At 40.6% G+C, this 16,170-nt stretch overlaps 1 protein-coding gene and 1 gene segment (V, D, J or C); one reads left to right on the top strand and one right to left on the bottom strand.

The window, feature by feature from the left end:
- The first annotated feature begins 503 nt into the window (after nucleotides 1-503).
- LOC139372647 (leukotriene B4 receptor 1-like) lies at nucleotides 504-1,543 on the top strand. Its single transcript, XM_071112423.1, has one exon. It carries the CDS (start codon nucleotides 656-658, stop codon nucleotides 1,541-1,543), a length of 888 nt encoding a protein of 295 aa, XP_070968524.1. The 5' UTR covers nucleotides 504-655.
- Nucleotides 1,544-13,200: 11,657 nt separating this feature from the next.
- LOC139372327 (Ig kappa-b4 chain C region-like) lies at nucleotides 13,201-15,567 on the bottom strand. The segment is given in 3 exon segments: nucleotides 13,201-13,785; nucleotides 15,210-15,275; nucleotides 15,519-15,567. Coding segments are annotated over 3 exon segments (441 nt in total).
- Nucleotides 15,568-16,170: the final 603 nt, after the last annotated feature.

Below are 16,170 nucleotides of genomic sequence, written 5' to 3' on the forward strand. Positions count from 1 at the left end.
ACAAATGTCCAGTTGTCAATAGTTTCCCATATTGGGATAACATAAGATGGCAATCATGTTAAATGTATGCTAGAATCTGTGGCAGTGAGGAAATTAAAAGTGCAATTATGTTTGAAATGTAGTTTTTCTATTCATGTCACTAGCTGGCAGCATTGAAGTATGGACATAAATTCACGGACAGACAAGAAAAAGCTGTTCCTTTAAGCACCAGCAACACCGAGATGGATTAAATCCATTACGCATTAATCTCTGTAAAACAGTTAAAATCATTTAAACAAGTTAAAATCATTAACGTTAAGAATCATTTAATGGGGGCAAAACATATTTAAAGATCTGTGGCCGGCCCCTTACATCTACAAGCGGCGTTCGATGTTTTGCCTATAGCTTGACACAATCTTCTCTGTCGTGTCTATTTGTGAGAATCGGGTTCGCTCCAGCCTGAATGACAAAATGGAAAGTATCTGTTAACCACACACCCACAGCTCATTCGGAGGAAGCTGGCCAGAAGCAGTTAACCCCTATCGCGTTTCATATCACCATGACAAGAGATCAAGAGAAGAGAAACTTGCGAGGATTTCAAAAACGAGAGACATAGAATTAGATGTCTAAAGTCTGTCTTCCAGATAGCTATTAGATCAATTATCTTTCACCGACTATGGACAACCTCAACTCCTCCAACACCTCCAGCTTGGACCCCACCTCCCCGGATTCGGGCCGCCTGATTTCGAGCATCGTCCTGGGGTTGTGCTGTGCGTTGGGCCTCCCTGGTAACATAGCTGTCCTGTTGTTCATCCTGCGCGGCTCGTCCCGACGCCCCAACTTTACCCTGTGCCTCATACTGAACCTGGCGTCCTCTGACATCTTATGCCTGGCCACTGTGCCCATGTGGATTTATTCTCTCCTGCACGGCTGGACTCTGGGCAGTGCCACCTGCAAGCTAGCCACCTTCCTGCTCTACCTCAGCCTGTACGCGAACGTGCTAACGGTCACTCTACTCGGTGTCCAGCGCTATCTCCAGGTGTTATACCCGCAAATGTGGAACCGGCTGGGGCGCAAGGGGAAGGCGGCGCTGGTCCTGGCCCTGTGGGGGCTCGCCTGCGCCCTGACTGCCCCCGCCGTGACCACTCGCTATGTGGGTGATGGCGAGCTCAAGTGCCGGAGACACAGTGAATCCGATGCTGAAAGAGTAGCGGTCCTCATTTTGGAGACCTTTCTGGGGTTTGTGGTCCCATTCTTTGTGCTGGTCACGTCCTACTGCTGCCTCCACCGGCGGGTGAACCAGACGGCGCTGTTCAACAGCGCCAGGTTGACGCGGCTGGTCACCAGTGTGCTGGTCGCCTTCTTTGTCCTCTGGGTCCCCGTGCACATTGTCAACATGGTGGACATTGCCGGCATGGTGCTGCGGGCTTCCCGGCCAGAGGCGTCGGCAGTGCTGCTGCGCCACAGGAGCGCGGCAGCACGTGTCGTCCGGAGCTTCACATTTGTCAACAGCTGCCTGGACCCCTTCCTGTACGCCTTCGCCTCACGGAGGAACTGGAAGTAGCCCAAGCGGGAAGCAGGCCACAAAGGTCTGAAGTCGTCCTCTGCAGGTGCGACAAAAGGGATGTGACTGGCATGCCAACCCATAACTCTAACCCTACCCATAACCAACCCCCCTAACCGTAACAAGTCCTTTCACCCCTGCTATTTGTCCTCAACAAAACCCACATTATTTGGTTGCTAAATCTGGGTCTGTATAGCCTGTACTGTCTGTGTATCCATAGATCACCAAAGGGACTAATCTAGGCTACCCTATCTCCCTTCAAGCTGACCACCGTTGGTGAAATCCTAAATTATATTGCTTCCGTGAGCTTTCTCATGCATAAATAAATTGGTAATGTTTTCATGATTAACTAGATTTTTGGTTTCTCTTGCAGTACACGTAGGCTACTTCTGCTTTGGTTCAGAGGAGCCCCAATTTCCCACTCTAAAAAATCAACTGGGGCATGTGTTTGATTAGCAAACTAGAAATATGTTTGCATTAAATTAATTAATCGTGTTTATGTTCATTGTTTGTTGTACATGACTCAAAGAAAATCCTGATGAATTAAATGAATTCATGTCAATCCAATGAGAATGAGGTCCCTCAAAACAATGACTCTGATATGGTTAGCTATTGAGCATGCTCCAAGCCCACCGGATGCACAAAAAGTTCGTAGGAGTGGGACGTTTCATGGACGAATAACCAGGACTTGCAAGAGTACTTTCACCTAATCGTTTGGCATCCTTGATATTAAGGGTAAGTAATTCAGACATATCTACATGAATTTATTTAGTTCAATAGGGTGAGTGATAAATAGTTATTCGACATTTGAGACATAAACTACATCATTATGGAAGAAGCCAACATTATCTGTGCATACAGTTGAAGTCAGAAGTTTACATACACTTAGTTTGGAGTCATTATTATTATTATTATTATTATATAATTAGTTTTTCCTTGGGAGCAAAACGCCTGAAGGTACCACGTTCATCTATACAAACAATAGTACGCAAGTATAAACACCATGGGACCACGTAGCCGTCATACCGCTTAGGAAGGAGACGCGTTCTGTCTCCTAGAGATGGACGTACTCTGGTGCAAAAAGTGCAACTCAATCCCAGAACAAAAGCAAAGGACCTTGTGAAGATGCTGGAGGAAACCGGTAAAAACTTATCTATATCCACAGTAAAACGAGTCCTATATCGACACAACCTAAAAGGCAAGGAAGAAGCCACTGCTCCAAAACCGCCATAAAAAAGCCAGACTACGGTTTGCAACTGCACATGTGGACAAAGATCATACTTTTTGGAGAAATGTCCTCTGGTCTGATGAAACAAAAATGGAACTGTTTGACCATAATGACCATCGTTATGTTTGAAGGAAAAAGGGTGACGCTTGCAAGCCGAAGAACCCCATGCTTCACGGTTGGGATGGTGGTGGCAGCATCATGTTGTGAGGGTGCTTTGCTGCAGGAGGGACTGGTGCATGTCACTAAATAGATGAGGGAGGAAAATTATGTGGATATATTGAAGCAAAATCTCAAGATATCAGTTAGGAAGTTAAAGCTTGGCCGCAAATGGGTCTTCCAAACGGACAATGACGCCAAGCATACTTCGAAAGTTGTGGCAAAATGGCTTAAGGACAACAATATCAAGGTATTGGAGTGGCCATCACAAAGCCCTGACCTCAATCCTATAGAGAATTTGTGGGCAGAACTGAAAAGGCGTGTGCGAGCAAGGAGGCCTACAAACCTGACTCAGTTACACCGGCTCTGTCAGGAGGAATGTGCCAAAATTCACCCAACTTGTTGTGGAAGGCTACCCAAAACGTTCGACCCCAAGTTAAACAATTTAGAGGCAATGCTACCAAATACTAATTGAGTGTATGTATACTTCTGACCCACAGGGAATGTGGGAATGATTGTTGCCTCTGATTATCCTCTGTAACAAGTGGACCAATAATCAGAGGCAACAATCGAAGCAGAGAACAATTTTCATGTGCATTTCCACCAATTACTTTTTTTACTGAGAAAGTCTGTGGTATTGCGTGAGGCCGATTGAGTACAAATGGGAAGATAAAACCAAACTTTCGTATCAAATTGCTACGTTTTTCTAAGGAGTTCATGCGCATATCAAATGTACCTCTATCTACATTCTTTTGCTGAGCTCGATCGGTACTCTCCACGCATGAAGGAGATCTTTTGACGCAAAGGTGGAGCGGCTGGAAGAATAACATCTCATGGTTGGCCATCTCCAAGGTTTGTATTAAAGTGGTTATGATTATAAAATGCTTTTTATGCCCCTGTCATTACAATTGCGTGAGCATAATTCTCTATACATATGGTAGGCAAATGTGCCAAGAGGTATGCAGGTTTTCACTTAATCAAAACACTTAATCATGTGATTATACTGATTACATCTGCTTCAGCCAGATATGAGGTAATTGGTAAACTCACATGGTGAACTTTTTGGTCAGAATGAAAAACCACCCTGTGTGTGTGGGGTTGCCTCATTTCGTGTTTTGATTTGGTTGAGATCTTGTGTAGATGTTGAGTACTAGTCTTTTGGGCTCCAGAGACCTAAGTATTGTCTACCACACCAATAACCTTGCTCAAAACTTGCAGTTTGCTATCAAGACTGCAGAGTTCTTTTTTTCAAACTGCTGCCTAAAATGCTGAATATTGTCAGAATGGGTTCCCTTTTTCCCCCTCAGGATGACCCAATTACATACAAGACGAGCATGTGTCATCAAGTCCTTGAGCACCTTCCTGAACGAAGACCATTAGAAACTTGTGACGGAATATCTGGTGAGTTACTACATACACTGATGTTACTTCCTTCCCTAGTTCTCCAATGAATGCTTTCAGTGCTCACTGGGATGTCCAACCTTATATTTCATGTTGTACTGTTTGTTTTTTTTATAATGTATGTATCTGTATTACTTTGTACAGACTTAATTTGTTGACAATTTTATGAAGAAAATTATGTTTGTTTTACAATTGACAATTTTATGCTCAGCAATCAGCATATTTAACTTTGCCTTGCCTTGCCACACTTTGTCTAGACTCGGAAAATGTATTTGTCAGATTTTACTCCACAGAACACAGACCTTGAGTCCAACACTTCCATGGAGCTAACTGTAATGGGAGTGTATGTCATACAGAAGGAGGGTGTGGAGCCTGGAGATGACCCAGAGGACATCGGTGTGGAGGCCCTCGGTGGTTTGGGGAACATTGCGATGGCTTGTGCTCTGTTGTTTGGACTGATATACTGTTTGGACCTAAGCTACCCACCAGAGCTCAAATACACTTTTGAAGTCCTGCAGAAGATTGTTCTAAATCTGGACGTGCAGAGGTTGTCACAATCCCCCCCCAAAAAAACAAGCTCACTCCAGAAGCTTGAAGAAGACTGATATGCAGATTTTGCAGATCTGCAATGCAGTCGTGCACACATCTTTCTGGGTGATTTGTAAACTTTGTTTTGGCCTAAATAAAGTATATTTTGTAGATTCCAATGTATCATTTATTGCATTTTTATAAATGTGTTTTAAGAAGTTTAATTGTTGCACTTAGAATTTTAAAACTTGAAATGACATTAATGCTCAAATCCTGAAACATTGTTTTAAGGCTGTTTTCTTAATGAGCCTCGATTATTTTGTTGGCAAAATATTCTACATGCATTTGTTACAAAAGTTGGAAAAAATTGTTGAACTTTAACCTTAAAGGACAAAAGTACACACATTTTGCAAGACTATTTGTAAACTCTGTTTTCTTGAAGCCACTACGCGTAGGATTTGGAAGTGAATACAGCATTCCCAATTGCATAATTATATGGTTAATATTTGACACAAACAAAATGAGTCTTGGCGAAAATTGGTTTAATTGGTGCGTTTCATTGAGTGCCGGAAGGAATTTAGTCACTTACTGTTTTAGTCAGTAATGAAGTTAAAAATGACAATATGCCAGTAGTAACTGACATATTGTGGAGATGTGTAAAAAAGACTGTAGAGATAATGATGGTAAAGATCTGGTGTAATGTTAGGTCCGCAGGAGGTCAGAGTGTCTCTAGTTGCGTAATCCTTCTCGACTGAGTGAACATTGCTTTGGAAGTTCTTTCGTCTCCTACATGCATTGCTGTGTGTGGAAAGGTTCTAAAATGTACCTGTTATTTACTCAACTCGTTTAATCCTCTTGGTCTCTTAGCTTTGAAGTTTGCGTCAACCATCCTTCAGAACAGTGTGTTTGCAATTAGGACTGTTGGTTTGTATTCTCAGGTGGCATGGAGGTAAATTGAGGCCTGCTAATATAACTAAAGGGAAGTTTAGCATGAGATGGTTAAAGGGGAGAAAGCCGAGAAGAATAGGGATCTTGGCAGCTGTATGTTAAAGCCAAATATTAAATCAAATGTTTTTGCATGTTGTCTTTTTTTTATGTATGTTAGTGGATCTTTAGTAATTGAATTACACTGAATGCTTACTAGCAATGAAAACAACACTAACTGAAACATAAGATTAACATTAGTATAACAGACAACCTATTCTAGTTCACACAACAAGGCTGAATGTTGTTGTACTGAAGTGTTTGACCAATGTAAACTAAACTGAAATTAATTTGACGAGACAAAGTAAAAAATTAAAAAAATCCAAAGGCAAATTAGTTGAATGTAAATATTAACATGACATTTCAGCCACAAATCTATGTGGTGTTCAAATAACACAATCAAGACAAATTGATTTTACTTGATTTGCTTAGATGTAATATAGGTAGAATGATTAAATTACTTTCATCCAATGATACCTTTTTTTGAGGGCATAAAGTGTCAGATTATTTTGTCATACTTGTGAAGTTGACTCATTTGAGCAGTAGAGAAACACTAGTTCTAATGAACAACATTTCTGCCTAAATGAATCAATAAGAGCATGCACTTCAAACCTTGCACCACTCCGATTTACAACATGGGTCTAACCATGTCAGTTTCAGTCTAAGCCACAACAAGAAGTGACACAACTTGTGAATTGTTTGGAGAACTTGGTAGAACTTGTGATATGTCAGATGTAGCAACACATTTGGTACACGGGCAGACAACTTTATCCACCCTCACCCTCCTATCTTTAGTCCCCAGTGTAGATGCAAGGATTGACAGTCCATGAGATTGACATGATACTGTAGTTTAAAACATATTTTGAAACTATAAACAGTTTTTTGTGGTTATGAGAGGATGGTGAAAAGCATGATCTGATGCACACCCCCAAAATGTTTCAATAGGTGCTGACTAATGGAAAGTAAACTGGATAAAAATAAATAAAGTTGTACACTACATATGCTCCTAACACCTGAATGTGTATATAGAATGTGTAACTTTCATTTCATACGGATCTGGGGGAACTTGAACGTATTTAAAAAAAATAAAATCATTTTGGCACATTCCTTCAGATGTTAAGTGATATATTTTCAAAACTAAATACAAAACTCTAAACTGATAACACTTGTAATACCCCCATATCTTATGTTCAGAACTTTTGATTATGCAGTCATTGGGGTTTCATACATTTAACCTGAGTCATTCATGCAAAATCAAAGTTTTCCGTGACATAACATGAAAACATTTCGTTGAGTCACCAATACATCAGATAAGGAGGCTCAACATTTAGTCATTTAGCTACGATTTAATCCAATAGCAAAACAATACAATATGCACATTTCTAAACTGTTCTTTTTGAAATGCTGAGTAGAAAGAATAGTAGATATAGTATTTTCCACACGATATTTGACTATAACTTGACATGCACAATGTTTTAAATCGTTTGTATCCAATGGCAGGATGTGAGCATGTTGAGAAATGCCAGTCTTACAGTTTTATCCTAATCCAGTACATATCATCAGAAAAAGGAGTATTGTAAAGCAGTTGGTTGATGTAAAACTAGCACAGTGTTGTATGCCATTTCTGACCCATGCAACATTGTACAAGAACACCTTTTCTACTGATACAGTATCGCCTGTCTCTCTGCTTGAAATTCCTCAGTTTACAGTGTATCATTGATATTCAGATAATGAGTGGAATGTATTGTAAAGTGTTGGTCCCATGTTTCATGAGCTGAAATAAAATATCTCAGAAAATGCACAAAGCTTATTTCTCTCAAATTTTAAGCACAAATCTGCTTACATACAGTGCCTTGCGAAAGTATTCGGCCCCCTTGAACTTTGCAACCTTTTGCCATATTTCAGGCTTCAAACATAAAGATATAAAACTGTATTTTTTTGTGAAGAATCAACAACAAGTGGGACACAATCATGAAGTGGAACGACATTTATTGGATATTTCAAACTTTTTTAACAAATCAAAAACTGAAAAATTGGGCGTGCAAAATTATTCAGCCTCCTTAAGTTAATACTTTGTAGCGCCACCTTTTGCTGCGATTACAGCTGTAAGTCGCTTGGGGTATGTCTCTATCAGTTTTGCACATCGAGAGACATTTTTTCCCATTCCTCCTTGCAAAACAGCTCGAGCTCAGTGAGGTTGGATGGAGAGCATTTGTGAACAGCAGTTTTCAGTTCTTTCCACAGATTCTCGATTGGATTCAGGTCTGGACTTTGACTTGGCCATTCTAACACCTGGATATGTTTATTTTTGAACCATTCAATTGTAGATTTTGCTTTATGTTTTGGATCATTGTCTTGTTGGACGACAAATCTCCGACCCAGTCTCAGGTCTTTTGCAGACTCCATCAGGTTTTCTTCCAGAATGGTCCTGTATTTGGCTCCATCCATCTTCCCATCAATTTTAACCATCTTCCCTGTCCCTGCTGAAGAAAAGCAGGCCCAAACCATGATGCTGCCACCACCATGTTTGACAGTGGGTATGGTGTGTTCAGGGTGATGAGCTGTGTTGCTTTTACGCCAAACATAACGTTTTGCATTGTTGCCAAAAAGTTCAATTTTGGTTTCATCTGACCAGAGCACCTTCTTCCACATGTTTGGTGTGTCTCCCAGGTGGCTTGTGGCAAACTTTAAACGACACTTTTTATGGATATCTTTAAGAAATGGCTTTCTTCTTGCCACTCTTCCATAAAGGCCAGATTTGTGCAATATACGACTGATTGTTGTCCTATGGACAGAGTCTCCCACCTCAGCTGTAGATCTCTGCAGTTCATCCAGAGTGATCATGGGCCTCTTGGCTGCATCTCTGATCAGTCTTCTCCTTGTATGAGCTGAAAGTTTAGAGGGACGGCCAGGTCTTGGTAGATTTGCAGTGGTCTGATACTCCTTCCATTTCAATATTATCGCTTGCACAGTGCTCCTTGGGATGTTTAAAGCTTGGGAAATCTTTTTGTATCCAAATCCGGCTTTAAACTTCTTCACAACAGTATCTCGGACCTGCCTGGTGTGTTCCTTGTTCTTCATGATGCTCTCTGTGCTTTTAACGGACCTCGGAGACTATCACAGTGCAGGTGCATTTCTACGGAGACTTGATTACACACAGGTGGATTGTATTTATCATCATTAGTCATTTAGGTCAACATTGGATCATTCAGAGATCCTCACTGAACTTCTGGAGAGAGTTTGCTGCATTGAAAGTAAAGGGGCTGAATAATTTTGCACGCCCAATTTTTCAGTTTTTGATTTGTTAAAAAAGTTTGAAATATCCAATAAATGTCGTTCCACTTCATGATTGTGTCCCACTTGTTGTTGATTCTTCACAAAAAAATACAGTTTTATATCTTTATGTTTGAAGCCTGAAATATGGCAAAAGGTCGCAAAGTTCAAGGGGGCCGAATACTTTCGCAAGGCACTGTACCTCTTAGTGCGCATTTAGCATTTTCCAAGATAATCCATCCACCTGACAGGTGCACCTTGTGCTGGGGACAATAAAAGGTCCCTTTTATGCCAGTCTTGTGCCACAGATGTATAACAGTTTGACAGATCGTACAATTAGCATGCTGGCTGCAGGAATGTCCACCAGAGCTGTTGCCAGATAATGTAATGTTCATTTCTCTACCATAAGCCACCTCCATCGTCGTTTTAGATACTTTGGTTGTAGAAATGGCATTTTATCGATTGCAATTTGAATGCACAGAGATACTGTGAGGAGATCCGGATGCCCATTGTCGTGCCATTTATCTGCCGCCATCACCTCATGTTTCAGCATGATAATGTGCATAGAGTTTTGAAACATGAGCCATTTTGATGATCTGTTTAGATGTTTGTGCATGGAGTTGTGAAAATGTACCACACTTGTGAAAATTGCACCAAAGTGAAACTTAAGTAAAACACCCACTATACACATCACCCAGACTGCCATTACACACTGTGGTCAGAGGAGGGCGACAGAGCTCCACTACTGTCCCTCATGAGAAGGTTTGAAGGAAATAGAGGCAGCAATTCTACTGTTCAGCTTCATTTACCTTCTCCTGGGACTGACAACCACTGTTGAGGGACATCACACACTGTGTGGGCGAGTCAAACTAGGCCCCATTTAATAAATAGTTGTTACAACGTGTGGTTTGTCTATGATTTTAGTATTCTCCGATTTGATATACATTAGGCTGCCTCCATATTCTTCTTACCTTTTCATGGGGGACAGTTGTGGAGCTCTGTCGCCCTCCTCTGACCACAGTGTGAAATGGCAGTCTGTGTGATGTTTTTTATTTTGTTTATTTTTTTTAACCTTTATTTAAGGTAGGCAAGTCAGTTAAGAAAAAAATCTTATTTTCAATGACGGCCTAGGAACAGTGGGATAACTGCCTTGTTCAGGGGCAGAACAACAGATTTTTACCTTGTCAGCTCGGGGATTCAATCTTGCAACCTTTCAGTTACAAGTCCAACGCTCTAACCACTAGGTTACCTGCCATTTTCTTCACTCACTTTGGTTAAATTTTCACACGTATGTGGTACATTTTCACAACTCTAAGCACAAACATTTAAACAGATCATCAAAATGGCTCATGTTTCAAAACTCAAAGCACATTTTTAACTGACTGAGTACAACTGGAACACGCCGTCGTACACGTCGATCCAGAGCATCTCAAACATGCCATCTGAACAAGATGGCTCCGATGGAGATGGCAGCATCGCGACAAGTTCTTTGCAGTATTTAGTTATTTACAGTGCCTTGCGAAAGTATTCGGCCCCCTTGAACTTTGCGACCTTTTGCCACATTTCAGGCTTCAAACATAAAGATATAAAACTGTATTTTTTTGTGAAGAATCAACAACAAGTGGGACACAATCATGAAGTGGAACGACATTTATTGGATATTTCAAACTTTTTTAACAAATCAAAAACTGAAAAATTGGGCGTGCAAAATTATTCAGCCCCCTTAAGTTAATACTTTGTAGCGCCACCTTTTGCTGCGATTACAGCTGTAAGTCGCTTGGGGTTTGTCTCTATCAGTTTTGCACATCGAGAGACTGAAATTTTTTCCCATTCCTCCTTGCAAAACAGCTCGAGCTCAGTGAGGTTGGATGGAGAGCATTTGTGAACAGCAGTTTTCAGTTCTTTCCACAGATTCTCGATTGGATTCAGGTCTGGACTTTGACTTGGCCATTCTAACACCTGGATATGTTTATTTTTGAACCATTCAATTGTAGATTTTGCTTTATGTTTTGGATCATTGTCTTGTTGGACGACAAATCTCCGTCCCAGTCTCAGGTCTTTTGCAGACTCCATCAGGTTTTCTTCCAGAATGTTCCTGTATTTGGCTCCATCCATCTTCCCATCAATTTTAACCATCTTCCCTGTCCCTGCTGAAGAAAAGCAGGCCCAAACCATGATGCTGCCACTACCATGTTTGACAGTGGGGATGGTGTGTTCAGGGTGATGAGCTGTGTTGCTTTTACGCCAAACATAACGTTTTGCATTGTTGCCAAAAAGTTCAATTTTGGTTTCATCTGACCAGAGCACCTTCTTCCACATGTTTGGTGTGTCTCCCAGGTGGCTTGTGGCAAACTTTAAACGACACTTTTTATGGATATCTTTAAGAAATAGCTTTCTTCTTGCCACTCTTCCATAAAGGCCAGATTTGTGCAATATACGACTGATTGTTGTCCTATGGCATTAAACTTATCTTATAAAAAACAATAAATCAATCAATCATAATCACTAGTTAACTACACATGGTTGATGATATTACTAGTTTATCTAGCGTGTCCTGCGTTGCATATAATCTGACTGAGCATACAAGCATACAAGTATCTAAGTATCTGACTGAGCGGTGGTCGGCAGCAGCAGGCTCGTAAGCATTCATTCAAACAGCACTTTCGTGCGTTTTGCCAGCAGCTCTTTGTTGTGTGTCAAGCATTGTGCTGTTTATGACTTCAAGCATGTCAACTCCCGAGATGAGGCTGGTGTAACCGAAATGAAATGGCTAGCTAGTTAGCACGCGCTAATAGCGTTTCAAACGTCACTCGCTCTGAGACTTGGAGTGGTTGTTCCCCTTGCTCTGCATGGGTAACGCTGCTTCAAGGGTGGCTGTTGTCGTTGTGTTCCTGGTTCGAGCCCAGGGAGGAGCGAGGAGAGGGACGGAAGCTATACTGTTACACTGGCAATACTAAAGTGCCTATAAGAACATCCAATAGTCAAAGGTTAATGAAATACAAATGGTATAGAGGGAAATAGTCCTATACTTCCTATAATAACTACAACCTAAAACTTCTTACCTGGGAATATTGAAGACTCATGTTAAAAGGAACCACCAGCTTTCATATGTTCTCATGTTCTGAGCAAGGAACTTAAACGTTAGCTTTCTTACATGGCACATATTGCACTTTTACTTTCTTCTCCAACACTTTGTTTTTCCATTATTTAAACCAAATTGAACATGTTTCATTATTTATTTAATGTATTATATTAAGTTAAAATAAGTGTTCATTCAGTACAGTTGTAATTGTCATTATTACAAATACATGTGAAAACAAATTGGCCGATTAATCGGTATCGGCTTTGTTTGCCCTCCAATAATCGGTATCAGTATCGGCGTTGAAAAATCATAATCGGTTGACCTCTAGTATAGAGTTAAAGTGGAGTCGCAATTCAATGGCTCAGACATGAGACGTATGTGGCAGGGACTACAGACAATCACGGACTACAAAAGGAAAACCAGCCGCGTCACCAACGTCTTGCTTCCGGACAGGCTAAACACATTCTTTGCACGCTTTGAGGATAACATAGTGCCACCGACGCGGCCTGCTATCAAGGACTGTGGGCTCTCCTTCTCCGTGGCCGATTTGAATAAAACATTTAAATGTGTTAACCCTCGCAAGGCTGCCAGCCCAGACGGCATCTCTAGCCGCATCCTCAGAGAATGTGCAGACCAGCTGGCTGGTGTGTTTACAGGCATGTTCAATATCTACCTATCCCAGTCTGCTGTCCCCACATGCTTCAAGACGGCCACCACTGTTCCTGTACCCAATAAGGCAAAGGTAACTGAACTTAATGGCTATTGCCCCGTAGCACTCACCTCTGTCATCATGAAGTGCTTTGAGAGACTAGTCAAGGATCATATCACCTCTACCTTACCTGACACCCTAGACCCACTTCAATTTGCTTACTGCCCCAATAGATCCACAGACGATGCAATCGCCATCACTGTACTCTGCCCTATCCCATTTGGACAAGAGGAACACCAATGTAAGAATGCTGTTTATTGATATCCAGACACACAATTTAACATTTTGAACGTCTTTATTGTCTCAACATGTCAGAACCAACAGCATTACAGTAAAAAGGTTCAGAACACATGTGATATGAAAGCCAAACAGATCTATTTGACATCAGAATCAGACATGTATTCTGTTCTTTGTTCCACTATGCTAAAAGCTCCGGCTGGAGGAAGGATTCCCACACAGGATCCAGCCCAGCATTAGATCAGTGTGCTGGTATTGCTGGAACAGTAAGAAGGAGAGGTGCAGAGTAAAAACAGTGGAGTCAGAGGGGGGAGCTCATTAATCAGAACACTGGTCTCTCCTCAGTGTCTCAGAGAGAGGAGACTGGGAGCCCTGGGTGGCCTCACAGGTCACAGAGCCCACCTTCTTCCACTGGTCGACAGGGAGGGTCAGGGTGCTGCTCCAGCTGTAGTGGCCGTCCTTCTCCAGGACCCCGGGGTTCCCGGTCACCTCCCAGGTGTTGCTGCTGCTGCTGCCGTCCACCTTCCAGCTCAGCTTCCAGTCTGAGGGGAAGCCCTTGTTGGCCAGGCACATGAGAGTGGCCTTCCCCTGCTGCAGCTCCACACTGGAGGGGGGCAGGACTGTCAGGGTGGGACGAACATCACCTAAAAGACAGGTGGGAAGTTATGGAGAGGGGAACTATCAATCAATCATCAGACTGATATGACAATAATGATGCAGCAGTTTTACATCTTAGCTGTAAATTACAATTTTTTTCCATCAGTAGGTTTCTGTTCCTCATACACAGTCAGTTTATCACACTTCCCTTTGAGTAGCTACTGAAGCATATTATAACTACATGAGATGACTGAAAATACAATCAACTATCTTCAAAATTTTACTATTTAAAATGTGAAATATTCCTCCCTTATTGTAATGGAATAAACTCCTATGAATCAAACTGCATTTCATTATTAATTATTATGATGATTCTTTTAAAGAACATTTCACAGAATGTATGAACAATTCTTAAATTATTAATTAAATTACAATTGGTTGATAATATGCCTGTGCTGAAGAAATCAATTCCAGTTGACTGTAAACACCTAACAATGAAATACATTTAATTTAAAAATCACACTAAAACATTTAAGTTTTAATTTTTCGAAAAGAAAATGAATAAAGTTACGTGTAATTTACAAGATATTGTATCAAATTGAAAATAAACCTATATTCATATGAACAGCAGAAAAGCTGGACTTCACAAGATAGCAAGTCTTTTCAATAGATAGCAAATAAAACAACAAATGGGATCAAATAAGATACAAAATAGTAAATAGCAAATAGATAGCAAAGCTAAGCAATACCTTGTAGCTGAATGCTGAAGGAGTGAATTAAGTTGAATATAACCATCTTACAACAATTATATACATTTAAAAGACACATTTAAATAAAATGAATAGTGATATTATTTACGAGACTAGGTCTGTTAACCAAAAATAATAGGTTAATATTTGAGGTTTAACCAAAATATATTTTCACACAAATGGGGACTCTTATGAAGAGAATAACTCTTTAACCAAAAACATAACTATGCATAGCATTTATTTCCATTTTAATCTTAGTTTCTTGTCTCACAAGTTCATCAGTGCATCTATATGCAAGGTCAGAACATTTTCTTGAATTAGTAATTAGAGGCACTGTAGGTAAACTTACTTCCAAACTCCAGTCTAGTGCCTCCACCAAAAGTGAACCACAGTGATACAATCTCATTCAGCGGCCGTACAAAAACCTCTGACACTATAGAGACACTGCTTTTGCTCTTTGTAAAGCCACATTCATCTAAACCACTGATTTCAACAGTATCTCTGTTCCAAATGAATACACACTGTATAACCTTGTTTGATATATTACATCTTGAATAGGCATTTTGATTGAACTAAGTTTACTTTAAGGAAAATAAATGCAAAACAAATTCTCGAAGAATAAATATACATTTTTACCTTCTATTTAAGGGAGTTGTAATATTGTTAAGAAAATGAATTGGGATTTTGATATCAGAGGTCAAGATCAAGAACTGAATACTTACTGCCAACACTCAGTTTGGTCCCTCCACCGAAAGTCCACCACAGTGATAGATTCTGATTCTGAAAACCTCCAGACAGACACAGAGGGGAATGATAACAGAGACATGGAACTGATGCCCCCTACTAGTCCACTCTGGAACTCCAGTAGACTGGACACATTCACTTTCCCCATTGAACTTTCAACATTTTGAAAATGGCTGGTGGACTATGTTGATGTGCAGTGCCTTCAGAAAGTATTCACACCCTTTGACTTTATCCACATTTTGTTGTCTAACAGCCTGAATTGAATGGGGACTTTTTAAGATAGTTACAGAGTGTGATGGCTGTGATAGGAGAAAACTGAGCATGGATCATCAACATGATACGGTAGTTACTCCTCAATACAGTACTAACCTACATGACAGAGTGAAAAGAAGGAAGCCTGTGCAGAATACAAATATTCCAAAACATTCATCCTGTTTGGAATAAGGCACTAAAGTAAAACTGCTAAAATGTGGCAGAGAAATTAACTTTATGTCCTGAAAACAAAGTGTTATGTTTGGGACAAATCCAATAAAACACATTACTGAGTACCACTCTTCATATTTTCAAGCATAGTGGAGGCTCCATATTATGGGTATGCTTGTCATCGACAAGGACTCTGGAGTTTTTTGGAGGGATAAATTAAATGGAATGGAGCTAAGCACAGGCACAATCTTAGAGGAAAAGTTGGTTCAGTCTGCTTTCCACCAGAAACTGGGAGACTAGCTTAGAACAAATAGATGAGTCTAGAATCTATATTGACTGCGAATAGTATTGACAGACCCATCCATCCACGTTGTATAGTCAGTCATCTGTGGATCTGATCAAGTTCACAAAGACTCAGTGAGACTTTATAAGGACTGTGAGTTATAGTTGGAAAGAATGTTTGAGATGTTGACAGTTACTGTAAAATGTTGAGGTTTCAACTGATAAAAGATAATA

The sequence above is a fragment of the Oncorhynchus clarkii genome, chromosome 18 (genome assembly GCF_045791955.1).
Source record: "Oncorhynchus clarkii lewisi isolate Uvic-CL-2024 chromosome 18, UVic_Ocla_1.0, whole genome shotgun sequence".
Classification (NCBI taxonomy): Eukaryota; Metazoa; Chordata; class Actinopteri; order Salmoniformes; family Salmonidae; genus Oncorhynchus; species Oncorhynchus clarkii.